This window comes from Prunus mume, linkage group LG6 (genome assembly GCF_029339155.1).
Source record: "Prunus mume cultivar Tortuosa linkage group LG6, ASM2933915v1, whole genome shotgun sequence".
NCBI lineage: Eukaryota > Viridiplantae > Streptophyta > Magnoliopsida > Rosales > Rosaceae > Prunus > Prunus mume.
This window is the reverse complement of record NC_142703.1, coordinates 8,991,870-9,017,387: the sequence shown is the minus strand read 5'-3', so window position 1 is coordinate 9,017,387 and position 25,518 is coordinate 8,991,870. Positions and strand designations below refer to the sequence as shown.

The following is a 25,518-nucleotide window of genomic DNA, read 5'->3' as shown; positions in this document are numbered from 1 at the left end:
TATGGGAAATTACTAGTTAGCATCAAAATGTTAACTATTTTGTTGAGGGAAATTTTAGTACAAATCATTCTTGAAATGTGTAATTTTATCAACTATCTGTTCTCAACTTAAGAAGATATTCTAGGTTGCATTTCTCTTCCCAACGTAGAAAAATATCCTAATTTAAAATAATTCTTAATTAACATGGATGTGTGAGAGTTACGAAAGGGATTATTACCTCTACTAGAACGAAAAAGTTCATGAATCCACAAAGAAGAAAAATGTAACGTTCTAAAAATAAATTGTTGTATAGGCAGAATTTACAAGTTATTAACTTGGTCCATTTGACACCTTTACTTTGCACCAAAGTCTTGTGTTCCATTCCCCTTTCCTCTAATATCGCTTGTCCGAAAAAAGAGTTACGTTAAATTAATATGGGAAATTACTAGTTAGCCTCAAAATATTAACTATTTTGTTGAGGGGTACAAATCATTCTTGAAATGTGTAATTTTATCAACTATATGTTCTCAACTTTAGAAGATATTCTAAGTTGCATTTCTCTTCCAAATGTAGAAAAATATCCTAACTTAAAATAATTCTTAATTAACATGGATGTGTGAGAGTTACGAAAGGAGTTATTACCTCTACTAGAATGAAAAAGTTCATGAATCCCCAAAGAAAAAAAATGTAACGTTCGAAAAATAAATTGTTGCATAGGCAGAATTTACAAGTTATTAACTTTATCCAAATTATATAATGCTAACCTATGAAATTGGAAAGTTAAGAATTTAGAAGGAAAAGTATTAGGTATACCTACCAACTTGACCCACTTCCCTTTTCAAGAGATTTACTTGCACAAAATGTGTCATTTCCAAAAAGAAAACTTCAGATTAACTTGTGCCAAAAATTTGGCCGAGAATACATAAAAGAAGAAGGAAAAAAAAAAGATAAAAAAGGAAAAACTGCGCGGAATTCAACGGCCGAGACACTATATAAGATAAGGAGGAGAGAATGATGGTGAGTTGAGAAGTGAGAGTCCAAGTGTACAAACACAGAAGAAGGCCAACTGGAAGAAAAAACCCTACAAAAGCCTCACTGGGCCTACTGAAATATACTCAACCCAATGGCTGCTTCTTCTCTTAAATCTGCAGCTGGTTTTCTGCAACTGAAGAAGCCTCAAAATCCATTGCTTCTGCGCTCTCCATCTCAAGCAACCACTCTTTCACTCAAGAAATTTACTCCAATGGCTGCTCTCACCACCACCCCAGCCGTCGGTCTCTCCCAAACCTTCACGAAGTTGAAGGAGCAAGGCAAGGTAAGCAATTTCGATATCTGCTTTAGGAACTTTCGAATTACAGTCTAGGAAGTTTTTAAACTTTTGTGCGCCTGTTCTGCATGTTTGTTCTTTCAATTGAAGCCCTGTAGAAAAATTTGCAGACTCACCAAAGTTTATGGCTTTCTGTGCTCCGTGAAAACCAGGATGGTCCGTCAAGGAATTGTGTAGTCTAAAGTCTGCTACTTTTTTGCTCACCACCAGTTGGGTTTCAATCACCCGCCAAAATGCACATTTTTCATTTCCAAATAGGGCCCGGGAAGAGATGCTGGTTAATGAGACCTTTCGTTTAGTTATTGTTCTTGAGATTGCTTTCGTTTTGACCAAAAAGCTCTGCATGCTTACTAGATCTGACTAAGTTTGGTTGAAACTGAAGTAGCACAATCCACCCTGCACATGACTGTGACTGAGATTGAAATAGTAGGAGAAAAATGATCGGACAGAAATGATAAATCATTGCCAATAGTGAAGTTGTTATTGTGGTAGTCCTTTAGATGAACTATATTTCATTTTAGGATTTGGATTTGTGGTTGATTCTGGACTGATGGCTTATTTATCTGATTTTGTTGTTTTAATAAGTATGTCCTTCTGTTAAGGTTGCATTGATCCCTTACATCACTGCCGGTGATCCCGATCTTTCAATCACGGCAGAAGCATTGAAGGTACTTGATTCTTGTGGTTCGGACATAATCGAATTAGGTGTGCCATATTCTGATCCATTAGCAGATGGTCCAGTTATACAGGTATGAGAGTGATTTTCATTTGCATTTTTGTACTTCTGCATATTCTTTTTGGCAATCTATATGGCATAGGTTCTGGTGTTCTTATCCTCTTGTGTGCTATTGCTTAGGCTGCAACCACCCGTTCCTTGTCAAAGGGGACCAACCTGAATTCAATTGTTTCAATGTTGAAGGAGGTATGTTTATATATGCAATGTTATTTTAACTTGATTGATATTCGTTGGTGTTGAATTCCCAAGTGAAAATTTTGTTAGATATATTACTATCACTGTGTCTACTATCCACTTTGATTGCTGTAACATATGAACTATGCCTATTATAAGCATCTAAAGTATTCTCATATGGTAATATGAGATGTAGGAATAAGAAATCATAACAAGACAGTAGCATATTCACATCAAGAGTTCATCGAAATAATCTAATTATGTCAGTCTTGTTGAATGGACAGGTGATTCCACAATTGTCTTGCCCAATTGCTCTCTTTACATACTATAACCCAATATTGAAGCGTGGAATTGGAGAATTCATGTCCACCATTAGAGACGTTGGTGTACATGGTAATGTATAAGTACTTGTTACTGAATCTTTTAAAATTTTCAATATGATAGTATTTTCACTGACTGAACTGCACCTTTGCCTTCTATTGAGATGTGGATTCAGTTAATGGTCATATAAATCTTTTTACACAGACCTTTTTATACCTATTTTTGGGTACTTGATTGAAGCATTGGTATTTTAGTTCTCTTTCTCATTTGTGAACCCCTTTGTTTATATATATAAGAGATTTGACTAGATTCCTAATTCCACATTTGTTTGTAGGGCTTGTGGTTCCAGATGTTCCATTGGAAGAGACGGAAATTTTGAGAAAGGAAGCTGTGAAACATAATATTGAATTGGTTTGTTTCTTAATTTTCTTTCCCTTTATTCTTTTTGTATTGTGAGAGTATTTCAAATTATTTTATGTTACTTTTAGATGTGACTGTAATACATCTCATCTACTGGTGTGATTTCCAGGTATTACTAACTACGCCCACTACGCCAATTGATCGGATGAGGGCCATTGCTGAAGCTTCAGAAGGATTTTTGTACCTGGTAAGATTCCTTTGGTATCCTTTATTTGGTTTAGAGTTATAAGGTTTTGTCTCGTAATAATATATATCCTTAGTATTTTATGTTTAATTAGATTCAAAAATCTGTTGTGGGTTGTCCAATTTCTGGAATCATCATTTAGCTTATAATTAGAAAATGAAGTTATTGGATACATACTTGCTATTATTAGTGTAAGGAAAGTGGATGCTAATGTGGTTCATGAACTCTCTCTCTCTCTCTCTCTCTCTCTCTGTTTTTTTTTTTGGTTGCTTTTTTTGGTCTTGTTGTGTAAAGCTAAAACGCCTATCAATAAAATATTGACAAGTTATGTTTGCTACACGAACATTTTATTATTTTTTGGAAAAATTTATCTGTATCTTGATGTCTTAAGATGAATTATAGGTGAGCTCGATCGGAGTTACCGGTGCCCGTGCATCTGTGAATGAACGAGTTCCTGCTCTTTTGAAGGAAATTAAAGAGGTTTGTCTTTCTAATCAGTTCTAACAGTGGAATTTTTCAGAATTCTATTACCACTTCTGATGGATAATGCAAGCCTTATGTGCAACATGACATCATGACCAGCATGTCGATTGATGGATTTGCATTTGCTTACGAGCATTCATGCTGGATCAGGACCTTACATTATCTTGATGCTAAATTTGATCCAAATGCCTTTTATCTTTTAAGGCCTTGATACAAAATGGAGAGATTTGATCCCTTACTAGACTAATCAACCACTCATCTTGAACATTTGAGCTGCCTTACTAGAGTAGCTAAAAAGTAAAAGAACATTGTACATTTGATATGATCCCTTCAACTTAATATTTTTGTCGCTCGTAATCATGCATACCTTATATGTGACAGGCAACGTCAAAGCCTGTAGCAGTTGGTTTTGGCATCTCAAAGCCCGAACAGGCGAAACAGGTTAGTATGTTAAACTCATAATGTCCCACGCCACACCCACACCCACGGTAGACTACTTTACCCTCACTGCGAAAGTTCAATTCAGTCCTCTCCCTTTATAGACTTTGGACTCCTTTTAATCAAAAGAAAACCAGAATGCCTATTATTGTTAATCTTCTACCTCAGTCAAGATACTTAGTCATGAGTGTTGTACAGGTAGCAGGATGGGGAGCTGATGGTATCATTGTTGGCAGTGCAATCGTGAAGCTGTTGGGTGAAGCCAAAACTCCTGAGGAAGGGTTGAAGGAACTAGCAATTTTCACCCAGTCTCTAAAATCTGCACTCCTGTGATCACATTCTCTGATATTTTGATTTGTTTTTTTTTTTTCTTGGCCTTTTGGACCACAAATTAGTCATCTTTACTGCAAAAGCTGACTTCTTCAAGGCATTATATGCCCGAATGATGTATAAAGCTGCAGTTGTAATGTGCAAAAAACTTTGTCGAAAATAAAAGAAGATGCAAGGGTTAGATCAACTTTTATATTTCAATGAGTACATCAGACAAATTATACATGATAAATTGCCATGCATTGGTTCTTGTAGAATCAGGAGCTGCTCCTGATCAGTTTGTTAATATCCAACAATTGTATCCTAATATCAAAATAGAAGAAGTTGAGAATCTAAATCCAAAGGCAACAGCCGCGTCTAAGGTTTACCTGTTTAGCTCTGTATCTAATGATACTTCATCTATTTTGAAGTCTAAACTGCAAAGGAATGAGGATTTCTTACACGCATAACTAAGGTGTCATCGGGTTCAAATTTGAAACTACTAATATGCAAATTAAGGTCATTTTCTAATAAGTTATAAACCATTGGCACCGAGATTATCATACTTAAATGAAATCTAAATTATATATAAATAAAGACTTTTAACTCAAATGATTAAACACAGTTATCCCACATTTGAATCCCCTACACTAAAAAAAAACGTATACTATACAATAATTGAGTTGTATTTACAAAATCTTTTCAACTTTTTAGGGGTCCCACCTCACTTGCATACCCTTTCATATTTGTCCTTCATTGCTTCTCTGAACCCGTAGGCTTCTCTCCTTTCTCTACAACCAAAAGCGGCCGCACTTATATTCCCCTACTACACGGACCACAAAACCTTTCACCTGTCACACGACGCGTGTCAAATGTATCCTTATCAACGCATCCCGCCAAAATAGAAGGCCCAATGTATAAATATTACCATGTTACGTAGAGCACCAGAGTATAGCTCCAGTTGTCCGCACTCCGATTCCGATATATAAAAACGAAATCCAAAGAGAGAGAAACAAAAATCGGATATTTCGGAAACGCACTCGAGAGTATGCATTCAGTGTTCTCCGTGGACGACGTCTCCGATACGGCTTGGGCGTTGTCGTCTCCGGCGATGAATAGGAGCTCGTCGGAGTGGGCCTTCGAGCAGTTTCTCGACGAGTTCTCGACCCCAGCGGCCACTCCTCGGCGATCAGTTGCCGTCGCCGATCAATTGACCGCTTCGTCGGTCGCTTCTTGTTCTGTTGCGTCTCAGTCGTCAACGTCGAAGCGCGAAGATGGGGATGAAGAGGTAGTTGAGATCAAGAAGCCCGATCATCATAATCATCATCATCAACCTCAGCAGCAGCTTAATCTCCCTAATCCTCCGCCGTTGGATCCGACGTCAACGGTTCAGGTTAATTCGGATCAGTACCGTGAATTTCTTAAGAACCAGCTCGATCTGGCTTGCGCTGCCGTCGCTCTCTCTCGCGTACATCTCTTTCTCATTAATTTTGCATTTTGTATCTAAACTGCTGTAATTTTTTTTCAAATTCTTTTATTGATGAATGTGATGGCAGGCGTCGTCTTTGAAGCCTGTGGATTTGGATAACATGGCCGCCGAGAGTCAATCGCAGCTGTCGAAGCCTTCACAATTAGCCCACAGTCAATCGCTTGATAAAGGTTTGTGCTTGACTTGTCTGCTTATTTTACATAATACATTTTTCTCAATTTTAATGATTTTAGGTGTTGCACTTGTCGTCATTTCTTTGTGTAGAAATTAAAGTTGGGTTTTATCATAGCATCTTCTGATCAGATATGTTAGTGATGATTATGTTTAACATACGAAAACCCATTTGATTTGAGCTATGCTAGATGCTGGTCATGGTTTCCCAGTGCAACAAAATGAAGCTGACACTGGCCCAGTTGGCATTCCGGCTTTACCTGCTGTTCAGAAAATAACGGGGTTGCAGAGTAAGCAGACAACAAGCGGATCATCGAAAGAGGACTCAGATGATGATGATCTCGAAGGAGACATTGAAATTAATGAGAATATGGATCCTTCTGATGTGAAACGTGCTAGGAGGTAAGCCATTTCATGCCTACTTTTCCAACTAGTAGGCAGTTTTGTTTCATCTCTTGGTATGATGTTGGTTCTTTTTGGTTGGTCTCTAAGTAATAGTTGGCATTTAGGCTTAATCGGCTTGAGTTATATTTTCCGTACAGTAATCGATGTATGAAGGTTTCAACACATTGAATGCCTTGATGATGGTTAATATGTGCCCTGTATACTATGGATGAAAGACGAGAAGAAACTTTTGGTTGTCCAAACAAAACTTAGTTTTTTCTTCCAGTAGAGAATTTAGAGCAAGGACCTGTCTGCTTCAGAATCAGTGATTTTTGAAAGCAATGATCTGATTTGGAAGGAGGGAAGTGTTGCATTTTGCATGATTTTTCACCTGATAAATTTGTTTGACAACAGGTTTGTTGTAAAGCATTGTCATCTCTCATATCATGAATTCAACAGATACTGTCCATATGCAACTTAATACCATATTCGTAAAATCTAAAAACTTAGCCCTTTATGGATTAACATGTTGATGGTACTCAGGATGCTGTCAAATCGAGAGTCAGCTAGACGCTCTAGAAGGAGAAAACAAGCACAAATGAGTGAACTTGAGACACAGGTGGTGGTCCTTGTTTTAAAATTTTAATTAGCAAAAACAATCTTCATCTCTTCTTGATATTTCCAATAATTTATTTTTTTAATTATTATTTTTTTATATTAAATAAAAAAAGTAGAGAACATTATGGAGTTATATGTTTGGTTTCATTTAGGTTGGTCAACTGAGGGTTGAACACTCTACATTGTTAAAACGTCTCACAGACGTGAATCAGAAATATGATAATGCTGCTGTTGACAACAGAATATTAAGAGCTGATATTGAGACGTTAAGAGCAAAGGTTAGCCAGAAAGACATTGTGAATTTTCAAATTTTATAGTTTGCATATTTTTACCTGGTCAGAGTACTCTGTATACTTTCAATTCAATTCTCTTATGGATATTTATTGTAAAAAAATTCAGGTGAAAATGGCAGAGGACTCCGTTAAGAGAGTGACAGGGATCAACCCGCTACTTCTGGCCATGTCAAATTTACCGAGTGTAAGCATACCATCAGTGAACCCCATGGATGGATCTACAAATGCTGCTGTCCCAATGCAACCGAACTCCAACCAGCTCTTTCAACCGGTAGTTCCTAATTTGGCCACTTCCACTCTACCTCACCAGAGATTGGACACTGGCTTTCCACGAGAACCCCCAATTTCTCTAGTTAGGAACCCACAGAGTAATGTTGGCCAGCCTACCATCACTGGAAGCAACATGGCTGAAATCTCTTCAATTCAACACACAGCTAGTGTAGATCATATGCAGCAGCAACCGCAGCAGCAGCAGCTTCGGCCAGGAGTGGGTCCACGTGAACCATTGCCGGGTTGGGATCCTCATCTTTCCCATGCTGTCCCAAAGAACAAGAAACAGAGCTGAGTGTAGTGACTTTTTTATCCCTTCCTATTTTACAGAAAGGGATAGAAGGTTGGTTGTTCACCTTTACTAGTGTATTTTAACTCCAACTTTTTGTATTTCATCTTTGTTTCTGTTTTAGATTTCGCTAAATGATCGATTTCTTTGTTAATTCTTTTTATAATTTCTTCTCCATGTGCGGGAACATATACTAGTCTTCTGCCCCATCCACCTTAATAAAGAAAAGTACAGAGAGTTGAGTTATAGGACGTGGGGAGTAGTTTCCTTCTTCATAGTCTTTTGTGTCACCGAACTGAGCATTTACTGAAGTCAAAATCATGAAGAAATGTAATGCATCAGCTTCCTAGTTTCTTTTCCATTTGGGGTCGGGCGTACAAGTCTGATATAAAGCCATTTGGATTTCAATAAAAGTCTGAATTGTAACAAGAAGGCGGAAAGAGGAAAAGCCAGCAGGGAACATGAATTCATGATGGCAAGTGCATACAAATTTTGAACAAATTAAATAAAAACTAAAAATACAACATAAAGCATTGCCATGGGGCCGGGGCAGCTGAACGTAAGGAAACCGGTATGTACATTCATCCAATTCACTGCTGGATTTTGGCACCAGCTTGGAGTCCTGATTGAACTTTGCTTTGAAAATGGGCTTCCAACCTGCAAGGAAACGATTGACATCTTCAGAACCAACGTAGAAAACAATGCAAAGAGCGACAAAGGGATGCCAACAGCATTACCTGGTCGCACATTTATAGTAAATGGTATCGGGGGAGTTGTAAGTGCGTGCATTTGCAAACATCCTCTTGGCATCCGCAACAAACATCTCAAACGTTACGTAATACTGTTCCGACTCTACCCTCTTCGACATAGTCTTCAGATCTGCAACATATTAAATATCTGTTAAAGCATCGTAAATTTGATGCAACATGCACAAATACAAACACCTATGCCAAAACCCAAGGCTGATAAGAGGTAAGCGTACTTGTTAGTAATTTCCACAGTTAGGAAGAAACGAAAGCAAGAAAACAATGGCAAGAAAGAAGAGATGCCACATGTCATGCCGACCTCTGACCAGATATCTAAAGAGCATGCGGGCTTTTCAAATAAATTTAAGAAGTCGTGACAATTTTACAACTCAAGATGCTAACGGCAAAAGCACAGATTATGATCAAGCTAGTATCCAAACTACATTATCAGAAAGCAATATTCAAAATACGGCTTCTGTGAAAACACTTGGAAGAATTCCAGACACTAAATGCAGAAGATATTTAAACTATGTAGTTCGCGGAGAAATAGTCCTTACCCATGGGATCTTTGATGATGTCATAATAATCAGGAACATCACGTGCATCAACTGGTTCCTTGAATGGCCAGGCATCAACATGGTCATGCATAGACTGCTTAAATGAAAATGTATTTGGTAAGAATCCATTTTACGCTGACAGCAAGAGGAAAGTCACAAAAACTCGACCATATAACTAAGATTTCCATTTGTCTTCTGCTCATACTGGGGAAAATGATCAATAAACCACAAATGGCAGCTTGTCATGTGTTATATTCCGCATATCGCATACAAACTCTTATTGCTTCCTACCCCTGTAAAGGTACTTTGCTTTGGGAGACTAAGATGGTACTCTATTGCACACTTGTCTCTCTGTAGTCGCTCATATACTTAATTCGAAGACAAGGAAAGATCCGATTCATTTCTTAGATTAAAACGCATGCAAGTTGCAACACAAGATTGAGTCAATACAAATTAATGCAAAAAGATAAAGCAAGCTAACTTTCACGATGAAAAACAAAAGACAACTTGACAAACATATGCTTAAGCAACTCACCTTTAGAAGTCCTCGCATGAATCCAGTCAAATACTTTCTGGCACTGTCTGTGGAAGCAGACAAAGCTCCAAACCGCGAATGGCCCCATTGATCAGGGGTCCACCCAGCCTCCCCTGTTACCAAAATGTTCATTAAACTTCTGATTACCAATTCAACTTCCCCAACACAACTTAACACAAAGGTAAAATTGACATTAAATTTAGCATAGCATAAATGACTGATTAAGAGAATAAAATAACCAGCGAAGTTAAAGAACTTACTCAAGCCAGGGATGTCCTCGACCTTAATGATTTTTTTAGGAACACCAGCTTCTTTCTGGATAAATAAATACATGGTCAGAACTAAGTTTTAGACATTCATACATTAACTGCTAATAACAGTCAAGAAGACCCCAAAAAAAGAAAGAAAAGGAACCATACAAGAATTTAATAAATGTGCCATGACACCAGATTGTCACAGGCTTATGTCCAGTAAGTACTCTACTCGTTAGTGGTTAACAGAAGTTTAAAGAAAACACTAGAAATATTATAGAGATTTGGGAATTTATATCAGGACAATATTATGTTACCTTTTGAAAATCAATGCCAGGATAAACAATGTGACAATTTGAGAGCTCTCTTATCTTCTCATCGATCGCCTACCACAAAACCAAAACAACCAGATAGTCTAGATTGTAGTGAATCCACCTTGGTTCAATACTCTATACATGCTTTGTCATCAATCATGATCCATTGTTAGATTTAACTTAATTATGAAAATCTACAAGCTATTGAGTTGACCCTTACCTGCCTCTGACGACGAATCATAGTTGATAAGTCGGTGTATGGTAGCTTTGGGTCAATTCTGCATTCCATTAGGATTCCTCCATCGTAATCTTTTATATAGCTGCACACAATAATAAAATGCTGACATGAAAAGGGTTTTCACAAGAAGTAAGATACCTAAATCAGGCAACACATCCTATTTCTGGTGAAGGACCACCAGCTCATAAGTTCATTTGTATGTCTTATCTTGCCTCTACTTTGAGTGGTAAGTCTGGTCACAGTTACTTGATTATGGTAATTAAAAGTACAGAAACGAAAGTAGCAATTGTATCAAAGCTTCACTCATTTATTTTCAAGGCTAACCACTTCAAGCTTACGAAGCACAATAAGAAACCTAGATCTTCTGAAATCAAAATTTAACAGTCTTCATATAACTAGAGTTGTGTGCATAACATACCCATGCCATCGGTCTTTCTCCAAGTGAATCTCTTTTGTAAAACCCTACAAACAAAAAAATATTTAGTGCAGTTTCTTCACCAGATCAACTCCATAACTCAGGAGCAAGAAAAAAAAATGGCATTGAAAGGAGAGTTGTCAAAACTATGCTAAAAGCTGACACTCAGATGTCGAAGCAAGATTTCTAAAGCAACAGAATTATGGCACCATTAGTTTATGCAGAAACAATCAATAGAAAACCTAAAAGGTGATTACACGAATGATAGATAACAAGACCTGTTTAATAAAATAGCCAACAGCATTATTGTCAGCGTATGTCAGGAAATGGGTTAGCCCATCAACATCCCGTGCATACTGTTTTAAGTGATTCATCAGTCTTGTGCCATAACCTTTTACTTGTTCATCCGCTGTGATTGCACAAAAAGCTATCTCTCCAAACCTTTGGCTGTTATTTCCAGGAAACGAATGTTGGTAACAGGGCAAATGAGGTACCTCACAGATGAAAAGCCCAACTCTGTATTAAAGTATGCGGAAAATGGCAATACAGAAGATAAAACAAAAGGATAATAAAATAAAAACTTCACCTGACATACGGTCGATATGTTATGCCACCAACAACATGATTACGTCTGATAACCATAACCGATTTATGACTTCTGTAATTCCAAAAACATAAACCAATACTTAGACGGGATATTAAAACAAAATATTAGATTACTAGAGATGCTGAAATGCGTTCATGTATTACATGCCAAATAATATAAACACATACATACACACTGATCACTCATTCTATATGCTTTGAAAATGAGCTAGTAGTGTTACCTATCCATAACAAGTCGGACAATGTACTCCTTGGGCATGTTAGGTAGCTGCCTGGCAAATATGTTCTTCAATCCTACCAACCTGAGAAACCCAAAAACAGAGGCATAAATTAAACTCCGAACCAACACAGATTTCTTAACACTAGTCATTTTGATAACTGAAACAATTAAGATGAATTAGTTTTACTTTTATAGTTCAACATCACTAAACCATCAAAGATTATAAAATGAAAGTTCATCAGAGACAAATACCAAACCATATGCTCATCAATACCGTCATTCGAAAGGCACACAAACTTGAGCCTCCCCGCTTCCTCCTAGACAAATGAAATTAAAAAAAACATACAACTTTGATACTGTGATACATAACCAGCCAAATATCCAATTGAAAATTACTTCATACTAATTAACATTACTGAATTCCGTAAGGAAATGAGAATAATAAAGAAAGTAGAAGCGCAGAGAAGCTTACCTCTCTCTTCAAACTCTCTTCTCTGGCACTGTAAGCCCCACTGGTCTGTATATTCTCCGTGAAGATCTTAGTGGCGTCCTCCTTCACCATGATCCCCGGCACCGAGCCTCCGGCAACGGTGGGCCCCACTGCACCGGTCCCGGCGATTCCACCACCGTCTTTAGCGCCGTCTGAACTCTCATTCTTGACCGTTGCATTCTCCGTTTTGAGCTTCGAGTTGCGCACCACGGCAGAAGCGCCGCTGTTATCGAGACGCGCCGCCGTGAAGTTGCGCATGGACGAGTCGTTGTCGAAGTCCTCCTCGTCGTCGTCGACCAGCGCGTCAGACTCATCGTCCGAGTCGGAATCGGCGCCGCCGCCTCGGGCAGAAATGCTGTCGAGGTCATCGTTGGAAGTCAAAGCGCCGTCGCGAGTGTCTGCGGAGAATGAAGAGGGAGGGAACGGCGGCGCGTGGTCCTCGGACGCGAGCTTGCGTTTGTGGATGGACGAGGTGGCCGAGGCAGAGGCCGAGTGCGACGGCGACGGGGACTGAGAGCTCCGCGAACGGTTCGATGCAGCGAGATGCGAGGAGTGCGTGTCCATTTGTGATTAACTCGGTGAGTTGACTCGGACCGAGTCAAGGATTTTGGGGCGGGATCGGTGAGTTAGGGTATTTGTAAACGATCGTTCGCTTCTCACCCAAAAAAGATGAGGATGAGGAAAGGCCAATCACGTGCCCGATCGCCTGCTTATGCAAAGTTGGACCAAAATGGGGTCGTCTTTGCCCCAAAAAATCCAGTTGGACCAAGTTCAGCCCAGCCAATCGGCCTAGTTGAGCCCGAACGCGTTTGGGCGGAGGCTTTTCCGGTTCTACAAGACCATATTTGGGTGATTCAGTACTTTTCCGGTTTTTGACTGAAATAGTCCTTAAATTTATGCTCGGGTTCTATTTTGGTTTTTCAATTATATTTTTTCATTTCAGTGGTCCTCTAACTTTCTTTCATGTCAAATTGGTTTTACTGTAACAATTCTCTTAAGTTTTTAACAGAAAATTAGTGTCCAAATTGATAGTTTTACTTCTCAATTGATGGAAAAGAGAGAAGTTGAACCCATTTAAAAACCTCAACTAAACCGAGATGAGGTTTTGATTCTTTTTTTCATTTAAGTCGGTTGCATTTTTTTTGTCCGAAAGTACTTAGGGCTTATTTGGTTCAAAGTTTAGAAGTTTAGAAATTGATATGAAATTATAGTCCATGTTTGATGACTACGTACACTCTAAAAAATAGAATACATGATACATAAGTACGAACTCTTCATACCTTTGATTTTCCGTGATAAGTTTTTTACTCACTCACGAAAATGGTTAATGCCCTTTTTCAAAACTATGTTCTAAATTTGAAATACCAGTTATGATCCTTAAAAATTCATAGGTATTCATAACCTTTAATAAAAATGCAAGAGTATTATCGAAAAACAAAGCAAAATTTTTTAATTCAAATATTGTTCAAATGAGAACGGATAAAAATATCCAAATACATGAAAATCCTTCATTCTCATCTCCTGATTAGATATGAAAATTTCATCCCACTAAACCAAACAGGTGATTAAGTAATAGATACTGACTATTGTTTGACATTCAAAAATGCCAGCAGTGATAAACAACTCAACAGTAAATTCGATGGAATATTGCACCGTCAAGTCCGCAAATTCAACACCCAAGTCCGCAAATTAACTAACTTCTGATCAAACCAAAGACAAATTACTGAATAAGATTTAACTGATGAAAAAAAGGGAAACAGCCGCAACTTCATCAGATTATCACTGAGCACGAAGAGCAATCAGAAAAACGGCCTGCGCAGTGTAAAAGAAATTATATATGAAAATTAACCATGAATATATTCTTGAATAAAAGAAAGGTATTGATAATGAATTGAAACCTACGCATACTCATAGAAGTAGTACTCTTGACACTTCTTCTCTCGGAAGGCAAGAGGTACGTAAGTTTTAGGGTCTTCCCCGCGCTTTCTCTTCCGCCGGGTTGCAGGAGCAGCGTCCTGGGCTTTCACCTTGGGTGCTGCCTTCTCCTCCGACGTCCCTCTGCATGGAGCATATGTAATATAATTAATGAGTACTGACTAAACTAATTGAGGTAATAACTATTTATTTGCTTAATTCAATTCAATGCATGGACGAAAAGCTCGGGCTGTTTGCATATTTATATTATAAAAACTAACAAAAACAAAAATAAAAAAGAAACTAGCATGGTAGGTTAAGGTTAGGGTTAGCTTAACCTCAATTAATAAACTTCACTTACCCAGTTGCATCTTCAACTCCGGTCATGTTCAGGGGGATGAGAAAGTTATCATCCTCAACACTCTCCGACTCCAAATTCTGATTGTCGCTGTGCCCCTCCTGCATGCCAAGAAGGTACAATTTCATGATGGAATTAATAAATCATCATGTATATATGCTCATGGAATTAATAAAGTCACATGTATGCTAACCTACATTTGTTAAGAATTCTTGTGTTATATATGTGGCTAGCACTGCTTCGTGTGTTTGTATATGTATACTATTTCATGCCAAATGTGGTAGAATAATTTCATGTGTATTCTTCTCTTGACGCCAATATTTCACACATTAAAAATAAAATCATTATAATATAGTGAAAGCAAAGTTCTAGAGGAGAAGAAATGTCTTGATCATCGCGACTCTGTATACAAATCATTTCAAATTAATTAATTTATTCCCTTCTTTTCCCTCTTATGTATTCAAATCCAGGCATGCTTGAAATATAATAGTGTACAACAAACAATTTAATTTTAAAAACATCGTTTAAATCCTTAAATTTGAAACCACTTCATCCGAACGGACCATAACATATGCATATGCATCACATAAGAACATAAGAAACTGATCAAGAAGTTGTTCAATTTTACCTCTTGAGTCCCATTCGGTTCAATGGCTCTCTTGCCTGAAGAAGTTGCTTTGCCGCCAGGGCCCAACATCACCAGAGGTGCAGAAGTTTGTTGATCATGATGATCAGAAATGGTTCTGTCAGGCTTAGGTGGTGACCTGTCCAGTACTTCAGGCGTTGCATCGCAGAGCTCAGCTTCAAGTGCAAATAATGAAATTACAGACGAGAGATCAAGATCGATTAATTCCCATATGATATATTTCAGCAAAGAACACATTCACAACTAAAATTCAAAAGTTTTTTTTTTGTTTGTTTGGTAATTAATAAACATGCATCTAATTGATCTGGAAAATTAAAATAAATTATTATGAGGGATATGAGTCGCAACAAGAAATGAAATTCTCATACTAATTTTATGCAATAGAATGTTTAGTTGTTGTAGGTTAATAAGAGGATGATGGGAATTCCATGCACGTAGCAATATAAAGTAAGTACGATACAACTATATCCGGTTAACCGTTTTTTGTTAAAAAATCTCATAACGATATATCCACGTGTTGCATATGATATCTTTGTCAGGAAAAAAAGAGTTCTTAAATTATTAAGGATCAAAATGTTACTAGATAACTACGATCTCAACTAGTAGTGGTAAATCTATGTCCTTCAGATCTGATTCCAATAAATCATGATTTAATTATTTAATGTTGAGGGATGAAATCACTATTTCATATCATGATTTATAAAGAACTGAAAAATATAGTTCAATCAACTGTACCCAAAAATGTAGCAATTCACTTATTGGATCTCTCTCTTCTTCTTTTTTTCTTTGAAAAAAAAGGTGCATTCAGAAAATATAATTTTGAATTTTTTCAGAGAAACTGGTTTAAATTTCAATAATATTTCCCTCGACCTCAGGCTACAAAAACTTTGCGTTATCGCCTTTCCTTCTATGAAATCATCATCTGGATCACAACATTTTTCTTCAGTTATCAAGAAGAAATTAAATAAAAGGGTTACAGCAGGAACCTTGAAAAAAAAAATCAAAACATATAACCATGGCATAAATCATTTTATTTATTTTTTATAATTAAACAGTGACATGCATATGGATAAGATTGGTCGCAGGATGTCTCAAGATTTCACCTTCAAAGCTGTAATGCAAATGTCCGTCTGGATCCGCACTCATTTTCACAAGGTCAATTCAGATCTTTCAAACCCTAAACAAACAAAAAAAACCACAAACACATGAAAAATGAGGACATGGCTTGGAGCTAGGGATAAGACGGCAAACCCAAACAGAAAAGTTCTGGACGCATCAAACACATACCAGAGAATTGAGGAAGACGAGAGAAGAGAGAGAAGCTCAGAGTCTCACTCTCTCAGACAAGCAGCTTGTGATCTGTTTGGAAAATAATTAAGGGTTCTATATATATATGTATAGCTAGGCTTCTCCTTGCAAGGGTTTTTCAAGTGAGACTCGGCACTGCGGGGCTAGAGCTTTTCTTACCCCAATAAGTCATTGCCATATCACCACGCTTCACTGACGTGTAAAAATCTCGAATATGCAGATGTTGAAGTGTAATTTACCAACTAATTATATTTCCTTCGGTTAATTACTAGTGAATTAATTTCTCATTTGTTGTAGTACATGTGTATGAAAACTTATCATCATCACCAGTAGTAGTAGAAAACTAAAATAAATAATGAATTTGAATTTGAGCTTCTAGGATTTATAACTCCAACGGTCAAGTATTTTCCGGCGTGCTCGTGGCGCGCCTATGTATTCACTTTCTCTAAATAAACTGTAATCCCAAATGAATACGTAAAAATGTACTAGCTAAAGTTTTATTTGATGAAACACTTATATTTGTATTTAGCCATTTATTTATGTTCTATAAAACGTATTTATATTTAACAATTAACATATTTTCATATTGAAAATTCAAGATTAAATTCGCCACCTCTAATTCATTAAAAAAATGCAAAGAAAAAGGAAGGTTGCTTGGGTAATTAAGATAATCAGATATAGTTGCCTGGTTAAGCATCCGGGTACAAGTTGGCTTCCAAATATGGCATTCGGAATGCATATAAGATGCGCCCATGAGCGACACGTGGCAGAGGTGGTTTTCTTTTTTTTCTTTTTTCCTTTTTTGGTCAGAGTAGGACGTGGTAGGTGTGTCCTACTTGGCACGTATGCGAAGACGACATGTGGTCTAAGTCCGATTTGGAAGGACGTTTGCGCTGTTTCTCCTGTAAGTAGGTGCTGTGTATTTCTGAGCTGGCAATTTAATTAATTTTTGTACCCACAGTTTTACTCATTTATTTATTTAGTTGAATTGTTGTAAATTGGGACCAAAATTAATTTTCTTACAAATTGTTGAGGATGTAAATTCAAGTCAAAAACCAATTAACAAGTGACAAGTGTGTCTCAGAATTCAAGCGTATTTATCCAATATCTGTATCAGTTTTTTATTTTTATTTTTATTTTTTTTACAACTAATTATTGTATGTATTCAATAAATTGCATGACAACGTGGAGATCCAATTCATTCATATTTTAATTCCATTTTAATAAATGCATAATTATTAGTATGGTATTGTACAAGTAATTTAACATGTGTATCAGATACACCTTATAATGTTTCCATTTTTGCCATTACCAATGGCAATTAAAATAAATAAGGAAAACTAAAAAGAAAAAGAATTGCTGCTATAACCGTCGGTTTTGTGAAAAAAAATTTAGTACAAGCGATTAAGGGAGGGGAGTTTACACAAATATTCATTGGGTGCCTGGGGTTTCGAACCTCTGCCTTCATACCATATTCTATTTGAAAATAGGCTAGTCAGTTTACACAAATATTCTAGAATGAACATTTGCTTCTATTTCATTACATTTCTCTGTTTCCTTCTTTCTTTGAAACACTAATGTTATACAATTCCAATTTTAATGTACCGGCAAATTCAATAGAAATTACTGAAATAATTAATAAAAATAATAATTTTAATACAAACAATTTGGAATTGTTACAGTTAGACGTATACGAGCAGCCCTTGACCATATGATCTTTCATCTATTTTGACATTTGAGAACCAAAAGAACTGCAAGTGCCAGGAGGGCTTTGTGTACAAAAATAGACAAAGCTCGCCCAAGACAATGATCCAAACACAAGTATATGATATATCCAGCACTTGAAGCATGCCATCACTTCTCTTCTTTAGTCTGATCTTGGCCGATTCGGACCGCCTTTGTTATTATTGTACAGAGGTAGTAACCATGAAGACCCGTGTTTCCTTCTTCCGTTACACCGCCAGTATAGTACAAACAGAGCTACTATGACACCAGCTGGTATAGCCCATCTGTCTCAATCAAAAAACAAAGTAAAACACAGTTTGACTTGCAAGACAGACAACATCTCGATTTATATTAACTGACGTTTGACCGATGTTTTGGGGGGAATGGAAAGAAAGAAGCAAGAAGAAGGATTTCATTACCTGTCCAGATCAAGGACGGGGCTGTAAACAAGTGTTTCCCAAGTGGCCACTATTACATGCCAAACTGGATTGTAGTAAAGAGATTCTGCAGACCAAAACATCCTCGTGTATGTCTCTAAGAAGATGAAGAGGACCCAGGCCCCGATTTCGATCAAAATAAACTTTATAATAAACCTGCCAACGACCACCATGACAAGGGAGAAGGCGACCAACCAATTGAAGAGCCTGTGATTGTATTCTTTTATAAATAGAGACCGTGACTTCCCCAACATCTGCAAATTAATATCATACATTCTACATATGAGCTTTTGCACCCGAAGGGAATAAAGGAAGATAGAAGAAGACGGGGTGAAAATGGAAATCAAAAGGCATGCCTAACCTTCATCATTCGATGCTCGTAGTTTGTTTTTGCAGGTCCAACACACTCTTGCTCAAAACTTTGGTTGCACTGCAGGAATCCTGCATTGAATTTTGCCATGGAAGGAAGTCTGAGAACTTGAAGTTGGTCCATTTTATCCTCACATCTGGTATACAATGCCTCACAGAGCTTTGAAGACCGATATTCATTTGCCATGATCACATTTTTATGCACCTAGATAAATCCCAGAGTTAAAAAACCACAGGTCATGTTCGAAAATTGCAGGATGTGATGATGGTGCAAGTGAGGACGCCAACAAAATATCTAAAACAATTTGGCATGTTGAGTAAATGTTAAGAGATACATGACCAGGAGAGGGGTTTAGAGGGACCCCTATTGTAAGCCCAGACCTCCTCCTCCCCTGCCCCCCCTACAAACACAACATATTGAACTAAACTTAATGCACTTGCCCAATGCGGAGCACCACTGGCCACCCATAACATTTCGGGATAGGTTCATTGTTAACAGTTACCCAAGGATTTTATAGACCTGTTCTAGAAAATGCTAACCAGATGGTCCAAGGAAGACTGTCTATAAACACACTCGCAAGCCGCAATGCAGTGACTGGAAGTGCTTATAGAAATCTGATATTAAAATAACTTCACTTTGTATACTTGTTTATTCAATTTCCACCAAGCCACTGACCTGATCTACCAAAATAATCCAAGGCTGCTTACTGTTATTAGAAAGTGCTTATACCTTTTCTATTTCTTCTTCTAGTTGCTCGACTGATTTCTTTGCATGGTGACGGCCAAAATGTTGCTCCTCAAAAAGTTTCATCACTTCCTCCAGGGACCTTTCATGGTATTCTTGCAAAGATTGCTCTATAAGAGGTAAAGTCAATTTTGCCATCCTTTCATTGTATAGCTTTAAACATCGCTCAAGAATACCCTTGTTGAATACCTCCACCAGAGAGCCTGTTGATGGGATCTCCCCCTTGTTCAAGGCTTCAAGAATCTGAAGGATGAATTAATACAAAGCAGAAACGAAAATAGAGAAACAAGGAACATAGCTATGAACTTGACCCGACGGGATACCACACAACATAATATCAGCTCTAATGAAGCTTGATAATTCTGACATTATGGCTGATTTTAACCAACCAACATTATAATATAACAGGTACCTGCTCCAGAAAAGATACAAACTCCTTTCCGTTTAGAGGTCTTCCCTGCACAATCTTTGGACGGATGATACTAGCCACAAGTTGTTTTAGTTGTTCCTTTTTTTTAACATACATCGGGTCAAGTTCACCATCCTTCATGTCACAGAGTTTAGTTCGTTGAAGGTGAGGCTGTTTGACAGTTCAGAATCACCACAGAATGAGATTACTTGACAAACAAATATAATAAGACTTCTATAGCTAAGGGATGCATAAAACATGCATCATATGCATTGGCAATCCACGTCAACCATGTTTCACAGATGCCGTCCCTCTCCCAAGAGAGTTAACAATGATAGCAATAACCACTAAGGAGCCCGAATATAAATTTTTACAATAGTAAAACTGTAATCATAAAAAATTTGCTGAAACAAAATATAGTATGCAGAGGGCGCGGGATATCTAATTGGCATAGAATTGGTGCAAGTGTGCAGAGGTAAATATCCTCCAACACACAAACCTTAGAACAAACTGGAAACAACTTAATACCCAAAACTTCAACTTTTTTCTCTACCTTCAGAAACATCTTAAAAAATTACATGCATTTGCCATACATGTTCAAAATGACACTACTTTTTAAGCAACAATGAACTCAAGTGACTGACTCAGAAACAAAATGCGTGCAAAAAGTGCAAGAAAAGAGGAAAACTCATACTTGTGGTAAACTGAAGGCTGTGCTATTATCACCCATAATAGCCAAAGAATCTCGGATCTGGTTGACCTGATAAAGACATAAAAATGTTGGCTTTCATTCCCTGAACAGCAATTACTCAGCGTCGAGTGATAATATAAGGGAGAAAATACCATATCAATATTCTTGTTGCCTGCAATGCCCAAAAGCACCCAAAATTAAACCTATGATAAGAAATAAATAAATTGTAGCACCTTTATGCAAAAACAGCTCTTGTGCAAGGATGCATAGTGGGAAAAAAGACTAACCATCACTGTTAGGGACATGAAGGAGAGCTTCATGCACCATGTCTTCCACAGATTTCCCTTCTGCAGAACACGCACAAGAATGTCAGCTTATGAAGATTCTGCTGGAAGCTTGGAGAAATGGGTGGATAGTGAAAAGACAAATCTAGGTGGAATGCCATTGGAACTTCTATGTTCCTCGTATTTAACTTTTAAAAACATGTCACACGTATTTCTCAACTTACGCAAAAAATCACGCTGGATAAGCCACAATAGCTTTGCAGGTTCAAAAGCAACATCTTGTCCCTACAAAAGAATCCGACCGTTCACATGCGTAATTTATTGGAAGATAATACACATGAGGGAAAACGATTTAAAGGATTGGAAATTACCTTCACTCTATTTTTGCCACATGAAATTTGCAAACAAGCCATGAAACATGTCAGTTTTGGTAATAGAAGCACAAATTAAATATAATGAGAATAAGGAATAGAAGAGAGTGCAAACCTTCCATAAAATTCTTCAGCAAGCTCAACAGCAAATGACAACCGAGCAATGTCAGCTTCGCGTATCTACACAAAATGACAAGCAAAGAGATAAAATCAAATAAGGCAAGTTTCTTGAACAATAATGGACCAAGGACTTGGTACATGCTTCTAACATCACAAGTTATACAACTCACCGTCTCAGCCAGGTTATAAACAAGGACAGAACTCATGACAGTTGCCAGAGCAAAAATCCTGCAAAAGCATACTCAGACAGCTAGCGAAATATACAAAATTTGAACGACCATGAAAGGAAAATTGAAGATTACATGATGACTTGGAGATTACCGGTCATCATATACGTTTGACTTCCCAACACTTTCAAATCCCTCAGTATCAAGATAAAACACAGAAGTTTTTACTCCATTAATATCCATTTCTACTGGGGTTCCCCATACCCAAATTCCTGTAAGAGGAAGACAGACATTGTAAATTTATATCTCAACAAAGAGTAAAGCATATCCATGACATCAAGGTTGCATCCACATTTACCTTTTGTCTTTGTGTCACGCATGTGTCCAACACCAAACCCTGTGGGGAAATGCATTTGAAATTTAAGGTTGTTAAATTGTTCAAACCAAACAAGCAATGCAGAACGATTAATCAAACAAGATCCACAAGGGAAGGGGGAAAAGTATAAACTAATAGGAGTCAAGACTACACCTTCATAACAAGAAAGGGAGAGCAGTTGGTTGAGCAAAAAAGATTTTCCAGAGCGATATGGCCCAATAACCTAAGCAGACAAGCATTTGAATAGAATCAAGATGGACCAAAAAAACAAAGCAAGTATACTTTATCTATAGAAAAGCAAGACTGGACAAAACATTATGCACATGAATGTCATGAAACTCTTGAGGACAAAAACTTTTTCTCGTAATTTTCCATCATGAGTGTATCTACGGAGACTGAAAATATTTTGTTCCAGATGTAAACTTGCATTGAAATACATATTCAAAGTTTGGAGACTGTAAATATTATTTTTGCAGCTATCTCCAATATTCTGGACAGAAAGTATACTATTGCAACATGAATAACACTTTTTTTTTTGTCCAGGTTCAGTTTCCAATATATGACCAATCCCAAAGAAATATATGATCTGACCACAATGATCAAGCACAAACGTGGAACCAAAAGAATTTGAGATCCAATCAGATGCAGGTCTCCTTGTCTCATTCCATATTAGCCAACCTTCTCACTGAAAATCACTGCCCTGTAGCCTACGTGATACTACTACAAAGGTGAGGTCGTTCAACAACTGGTGGTGGGTTTGGGACGTGGAAGGGTACTCCATAACATGTAGCCTTCTCTTACTGCTTGATCAACAAAACATTTCAACTATATCCACATATATATAAACATCTAAGACTATCACTGAAAAGCAGTTCGGCAATGTAAATCATCCAAAGCTTGTATTATGTAATATAAACAAGCATATCCGTTGAGCTTTCTCTAAGAGAAAGGTCAATTGTGAGTACTAATTAAGCTAAGGAGAACGAATCTAAGTCTTACGGCAACAGCTGCAATTGGAGTTGTTATTCTTTCAATGGCCTCCAACCCTTCCCTTGAAAGACGAAGTTTTGTATGACCAGGATCTGGTTCCACAATAGGAAATCTGTATGTGCAATATCACACAAACATTAGCCACTTATGATATACATAATATTGGCAGAAAAGCAGCTATAATGGTTCGGCAACTACTGATCTCACAATCAAGGTAATAGAAAGTGTGCCATACGTGTAAGACGCAAAATTCACAGTACCACACAATTGAGGTAGGAAGCATAGTTTTCTTATGCTGTTTTTTTTTTCCGGTTACAAAGTTTCTTAAGTTCTTTGATTAATTTGCTCTCAAGTTCACATAGCTACCCCAATTATACCATATCAGGAAAATTCTACCAGCTTTAAGAACAAATTATTTTTTTAACCTTCACAAGCTAAAGCACCTTAATATTATACTAAATGATTTGGCTGAGCAATCTCATATTACTGTATTATTTTAATTTACACTGGCACAAGGTGAATTTACATAACCGGATGATATGAATTATCAATTAGCTCATAATAATAATAAAATACACCGTTTATATAAAGCACATACTTCATGCTAACAACCACTAAACGACACAAATAATGTTTAGCAGTTTGGAACTATTTTTGCAACTTTAATGTTTCTAAAATTTGTTCCAAGAGGCTCCAAATGCACTCCCAGATCTGAAACAAAAGCAGCCAAATTTATCATCAACATCACTGAAAGCACAACAACTGCATTGCAACATTGTTCACCATACACAACAGTCAAGCATAAAAAATTCAGCTCCTACTACCCAAAAGCCAAACAAAAGTCATAAGCAATTCCAGTTGATCCCATTGGCATCAGACTCTCTTAGCAAAAAGAAACAAACTTCAGATTCAAAAACAAAAGCTGCAAACTTGCATGACACAAATCACTTACGCTTGGTGAAAATTCTCAATTGAGAGAGACCCAGATGCGAAAAGGCAGAGAACTATCGAAACAACACAAACCCAATAAGAAATCTCCATGGAAGAGACAGTGGCAGTGGCACAGAGGCCTTATCTCGCAAATGTGGCTGAGTTACAGGCAGGTTCACAGAGCTGTATGGACAAAGCAATCATGAGGAAGACGAAGAAGGCAATAAGCAATCGTGTTTAGCAGACAAACGCACTGAGCAATGGGATCTGGGAAGACGCAGAGATAAGTGTACGTTAAGAATCGTGCACCCACAAGCGGGCGGTTTTTGCTTCGGGTTCACACAGAGAGAGGAAAGCTCAGGACAATGGGTTTTGTCCCGAAAAGCAGAGGATTCCTGCCCCAAGAGAGAGGAAGTGGTCTGATGGGGTTTAACTGCGAATTTACGGATGAGTTCCAATTTTGGAGTCGGCTTCGGTGGAAGGAGAAGGGTATTTTAGTAAAATCGAAGATGTGTTCGACTAGGACTTTTTTTTTGGGTCAATATTCGAAGATGTGTTCGCCTAGGATTGGCAGCTGAAATCGAAAGGGAATCTGATTGGTTTGTGTACGTTGTTCTTCCTACGTTAACTTGGGAGGTATGTGAAGTGTTTCAACGGTAAACTGTTTCGGTGAAGCTTCAGGGTTTCAATCTAAACCAATCCAGTTTCTGTCTGAAAAGTTCAATTTTCCCTGTAACTTTTGTAATTTTAAAACAACTTAAAAGACAATCTTCACACACGGATCAAAATAATAAATATAAAATTGTAACAAAGTGAGATAATACATAATAAAAGCCATTATGTTCTGTTTGGTTCACGGAACTGATTTAAGGGGAAATCACTTTCCATGTTGTTTCCTAAGAAATGGGAAATGGAGATTCATTTATCATGTTTAGTAATCCTGAGAAAGTAACTAAGAAATACCACATTATTTATTTTCACGGGACCTTAGGATTTAGGCCAGTGAAAAAGAGTTTTTACTTGCAAATCAGTGATTTCATGTTCAAATCCTCGTGTTACTTTAGCAATGTGTGTAAAAAAACCCTTCACACTCCCTAACTTTGCCCAAAAAAAAAAAAAAAGATAATACAAAATAAAATCAAATAAGCTTTCAATAAAAGTTCTCTAGTCCTAGCACTTGGACCAACAAAAACATTCCTTATAGCATTGGGGCCTGTCTTAATTTCAACCCAACCAGTAAAGCTCCTGGCACCTACCCATATCTGCATATAGATATAAGCTAGGATTTGATTAGAGTTTTTAGCCCATACATGAAGTGGGCTAGATTTTTCTTTTGTCAATCTCTTTTCTTTTTTCTTTTTTTCTTTTGGTGGGCTACTATAAGAGGCTTCGAGCCAACTCTCAGGGTGATATATATTGTA

The 25,518-nt window shown here is 37.4% G+C and overlaps 4 protein-coding genes across 5 annotated transcripts; 2 read left to right on the top strand and 2 right to left on the bottom strand.

The window, feature by feature from the left end:
• Positions 1-989: 989 nt before the first annotated feature.
• On the top strand, positions 990-4,579 carry TSA1 (tryptophan synthase alpha chain). Its single transcript, XM_008237110.3, has 9 exons — positions 990-1,294; positions 1,909-2,055; positions 2,163-2,228; positions 2,501-2,609; positions 2,872-2,948; positions 3,067-3,144; positions 3,544-3,621; positions 4,006-4,065; positions 4,261-4,579. Exons 1-9 carry the CDS (start codon positions 1,103-1,105, stop codon positions 4,393-4,395), a joined length of 942 nt encoding a protein of 313 aa, XP_008235332.2. The 5' UTR covers positions 990-1,102; the 3' UTR covers positions 4,396-4,579.
• Positions 4,580-5,361: 782 nt separating this feature from the next.
• Positions 5,362-8,051, top strand: BZIP25 (basic leucine zipper 25). Of its 2 annotated transcripts, none has more exons than XM_089054415.1 (6): positions 5,362-5,839; positions 5,943-6,030; positions 6,223-6,433; positions 6,959-7,034; positions 7,186-7,311; positions 7,433-8,051. In XM_089054415.1, exons 1-6 carry the CDS (start codon positions 5,420-5,422, stop codon positions 7,889-7,891), a joined length of 1,380 nt encoding a protein of 459 aa, XP_088910541.1. In that variant the 5' UTR covers positions 5,362-5,419; the 3' UTR covers positions 7,892-8,051. The 2 variants fall into 2 exon arrangements, with proteins under 2 accessions (XP_088910541.1, XP_008235334.3); XM_008237112.3 differs by having other exon boundaries at positions 5,364-5,839; positions 5,928-6,030.
• A 217-nt stretch (positions 8,052-8,268) lies between these two features.
• On the bottom strand, positions 8,269-13,006 carry HAG1 (histone acetyltransferase of the GNAT family 1). Its single transcript, XM_008237114.2, has 13 exons — positions 12,240-13,006; positions 12,020-12,084; positions 11,769-11,849; positions 11,528-11,599; positions 11,220-11,388; positions 10,945-10,988; positions 10,509-10,608; positions 10,292-10,360; positions 9,984-10,038; positions 9,724-9,836; positions 9,189-9,282; positions 8,623-8,764; positions 8,269-8,542 (listed from the first exon to the last, which is right to left on the bottom strand). Exons 1-13 carry the CDS (start codon positions 12,819-12,821, stop codon positions 8,476-8,478), a joined length of 1,653 nt encoding a protein of 550 aa, XP_008235336.1. The 5' UTR covers positions 12,822-13,006; the 3' UTR covers positions 8,269-8,475.
• Positions 13,007-18,095: 5,089 nt separating this feature from the next.
• On the bottom strand, positions 18,096-24,540 carry LOC103334176 (Guanylate-binding family protein). Its single transcript, XM_008237116.3, has 17 exons — positions 24,120-24,540; positions 23,177-23,279; positions 22,331-22,400; positions 22,160-22,198; positions 21,956-22,073; positions 21,805-21,862; positions 21,630-21,694; positions 21,515-21,521; positions 21,368-21,428; positions 21,147-21,206; positions 21,012-21,031; positions 20,863-20,928; positions 20,172-20,339; positions 19,745-20,002; positions 19,007-19,219; positions 18,628-18,899; positions 18,096-18,492 (listed from the first exon to the last, which is right to left on the bottom strand). Exons 1-17 carry the CDS (start codon positions 24,206-24,208, stop codon positions 18,351-18,353), a joined length of 1,809 nt encoding a protein of 602 aa, XP_008235338.1. The 5' UTR covers positions 24,209-24,540; the 3' UTR covers positions 18,096-18,350.
• Positions 24,541-25,518: the final 978 nt, after the last annotated feature.

Bases quoted from the DNA above. Each gene is read 5' to 3' on its own strand.
- HAG1 (XM_008237114.2), bottom strand. From the start codon at position 12,821: ATGGACACGCACTCCTCGCATCTCGCTGCATCGAACCGTTCGCGGAGC. The intron at 11,850-12,019 runs GTATTTGTCTCT...TGGGTTTCTCAG, and splicing joins ATTGATGAGCATATGGTTTG to GTTGGTAGGATTGAAGAACA. The intron at 8,543-8,622 runs GTAATGCTGTTG...GTTTCCTTGCAG, and splicing joins TACTATAAATGTGCGACCAG to GTTGGAAGCCCATTTTCAAA.
- TSA1 (XM_008237110.3), top strand. From the start codon at position 1,103: ATGGCTGCTTCTTCTCTTAAATCTGCAGCTGGTTTTCTGCAACTGAAG. The intron at 1,295-1,908 runs GTAAGCAATTTC...CCTTCTGTTAAG, and splicing joins AGTTGAAGGAGCAAGGCAAG to GTTGCATTGATCCCTTACAT. The intron at 2,229-2,500 runs GTATGTTTATAT...TTGAATGGACAG, and splicing joins TTGTTTCAATGTTGAAGGAG to GTGATTCCACAATTGTCTTG.
- LOC103334176 (XM_008237116.3), bottom strand. From the start codon at position 24,208: ATGGAGATTTCTTATTGGGTTTGTGTTGTTTCGATAGTTCTCTGCCTT. The intron at 23,280-24,119 runs GTAAGTGATTTG...TTGCACATACAG, and splicing joins ATTGAGAATTTTCACCAAGC to ATTTCCTATTGTGGAACCAG. The intron at 21,207-21,367 runs GTAAGTTGAGAA...CGTGTTCTGCAG, and splicing joins TATCCAGCGTGATTTTTTGC to AAGGGAAATCTGTGGAAGAC.
- BZIP25 (XM_008237112.3), top strand. From the start codon at position 5,420: ATGCATTCAGTGTTCTCCGTGGACGACGTCTCCGATACGGCTTGGGCG. The intron at 6,434-6,958 runs GTAAGCCATTTC...GATGGTACTCAG, and splicing joins GATGTGAAACGTGCTAGGAG to GATGCTGTCAAATCGAGAGT. The intron at 7,312-7,432 runs GTTAGCCAGAAA...AAAAAAATTCAG, and splicing joins TTGAGACGTTAAGAGCAAAG to GTGAAAATGGCAGAGGACTC.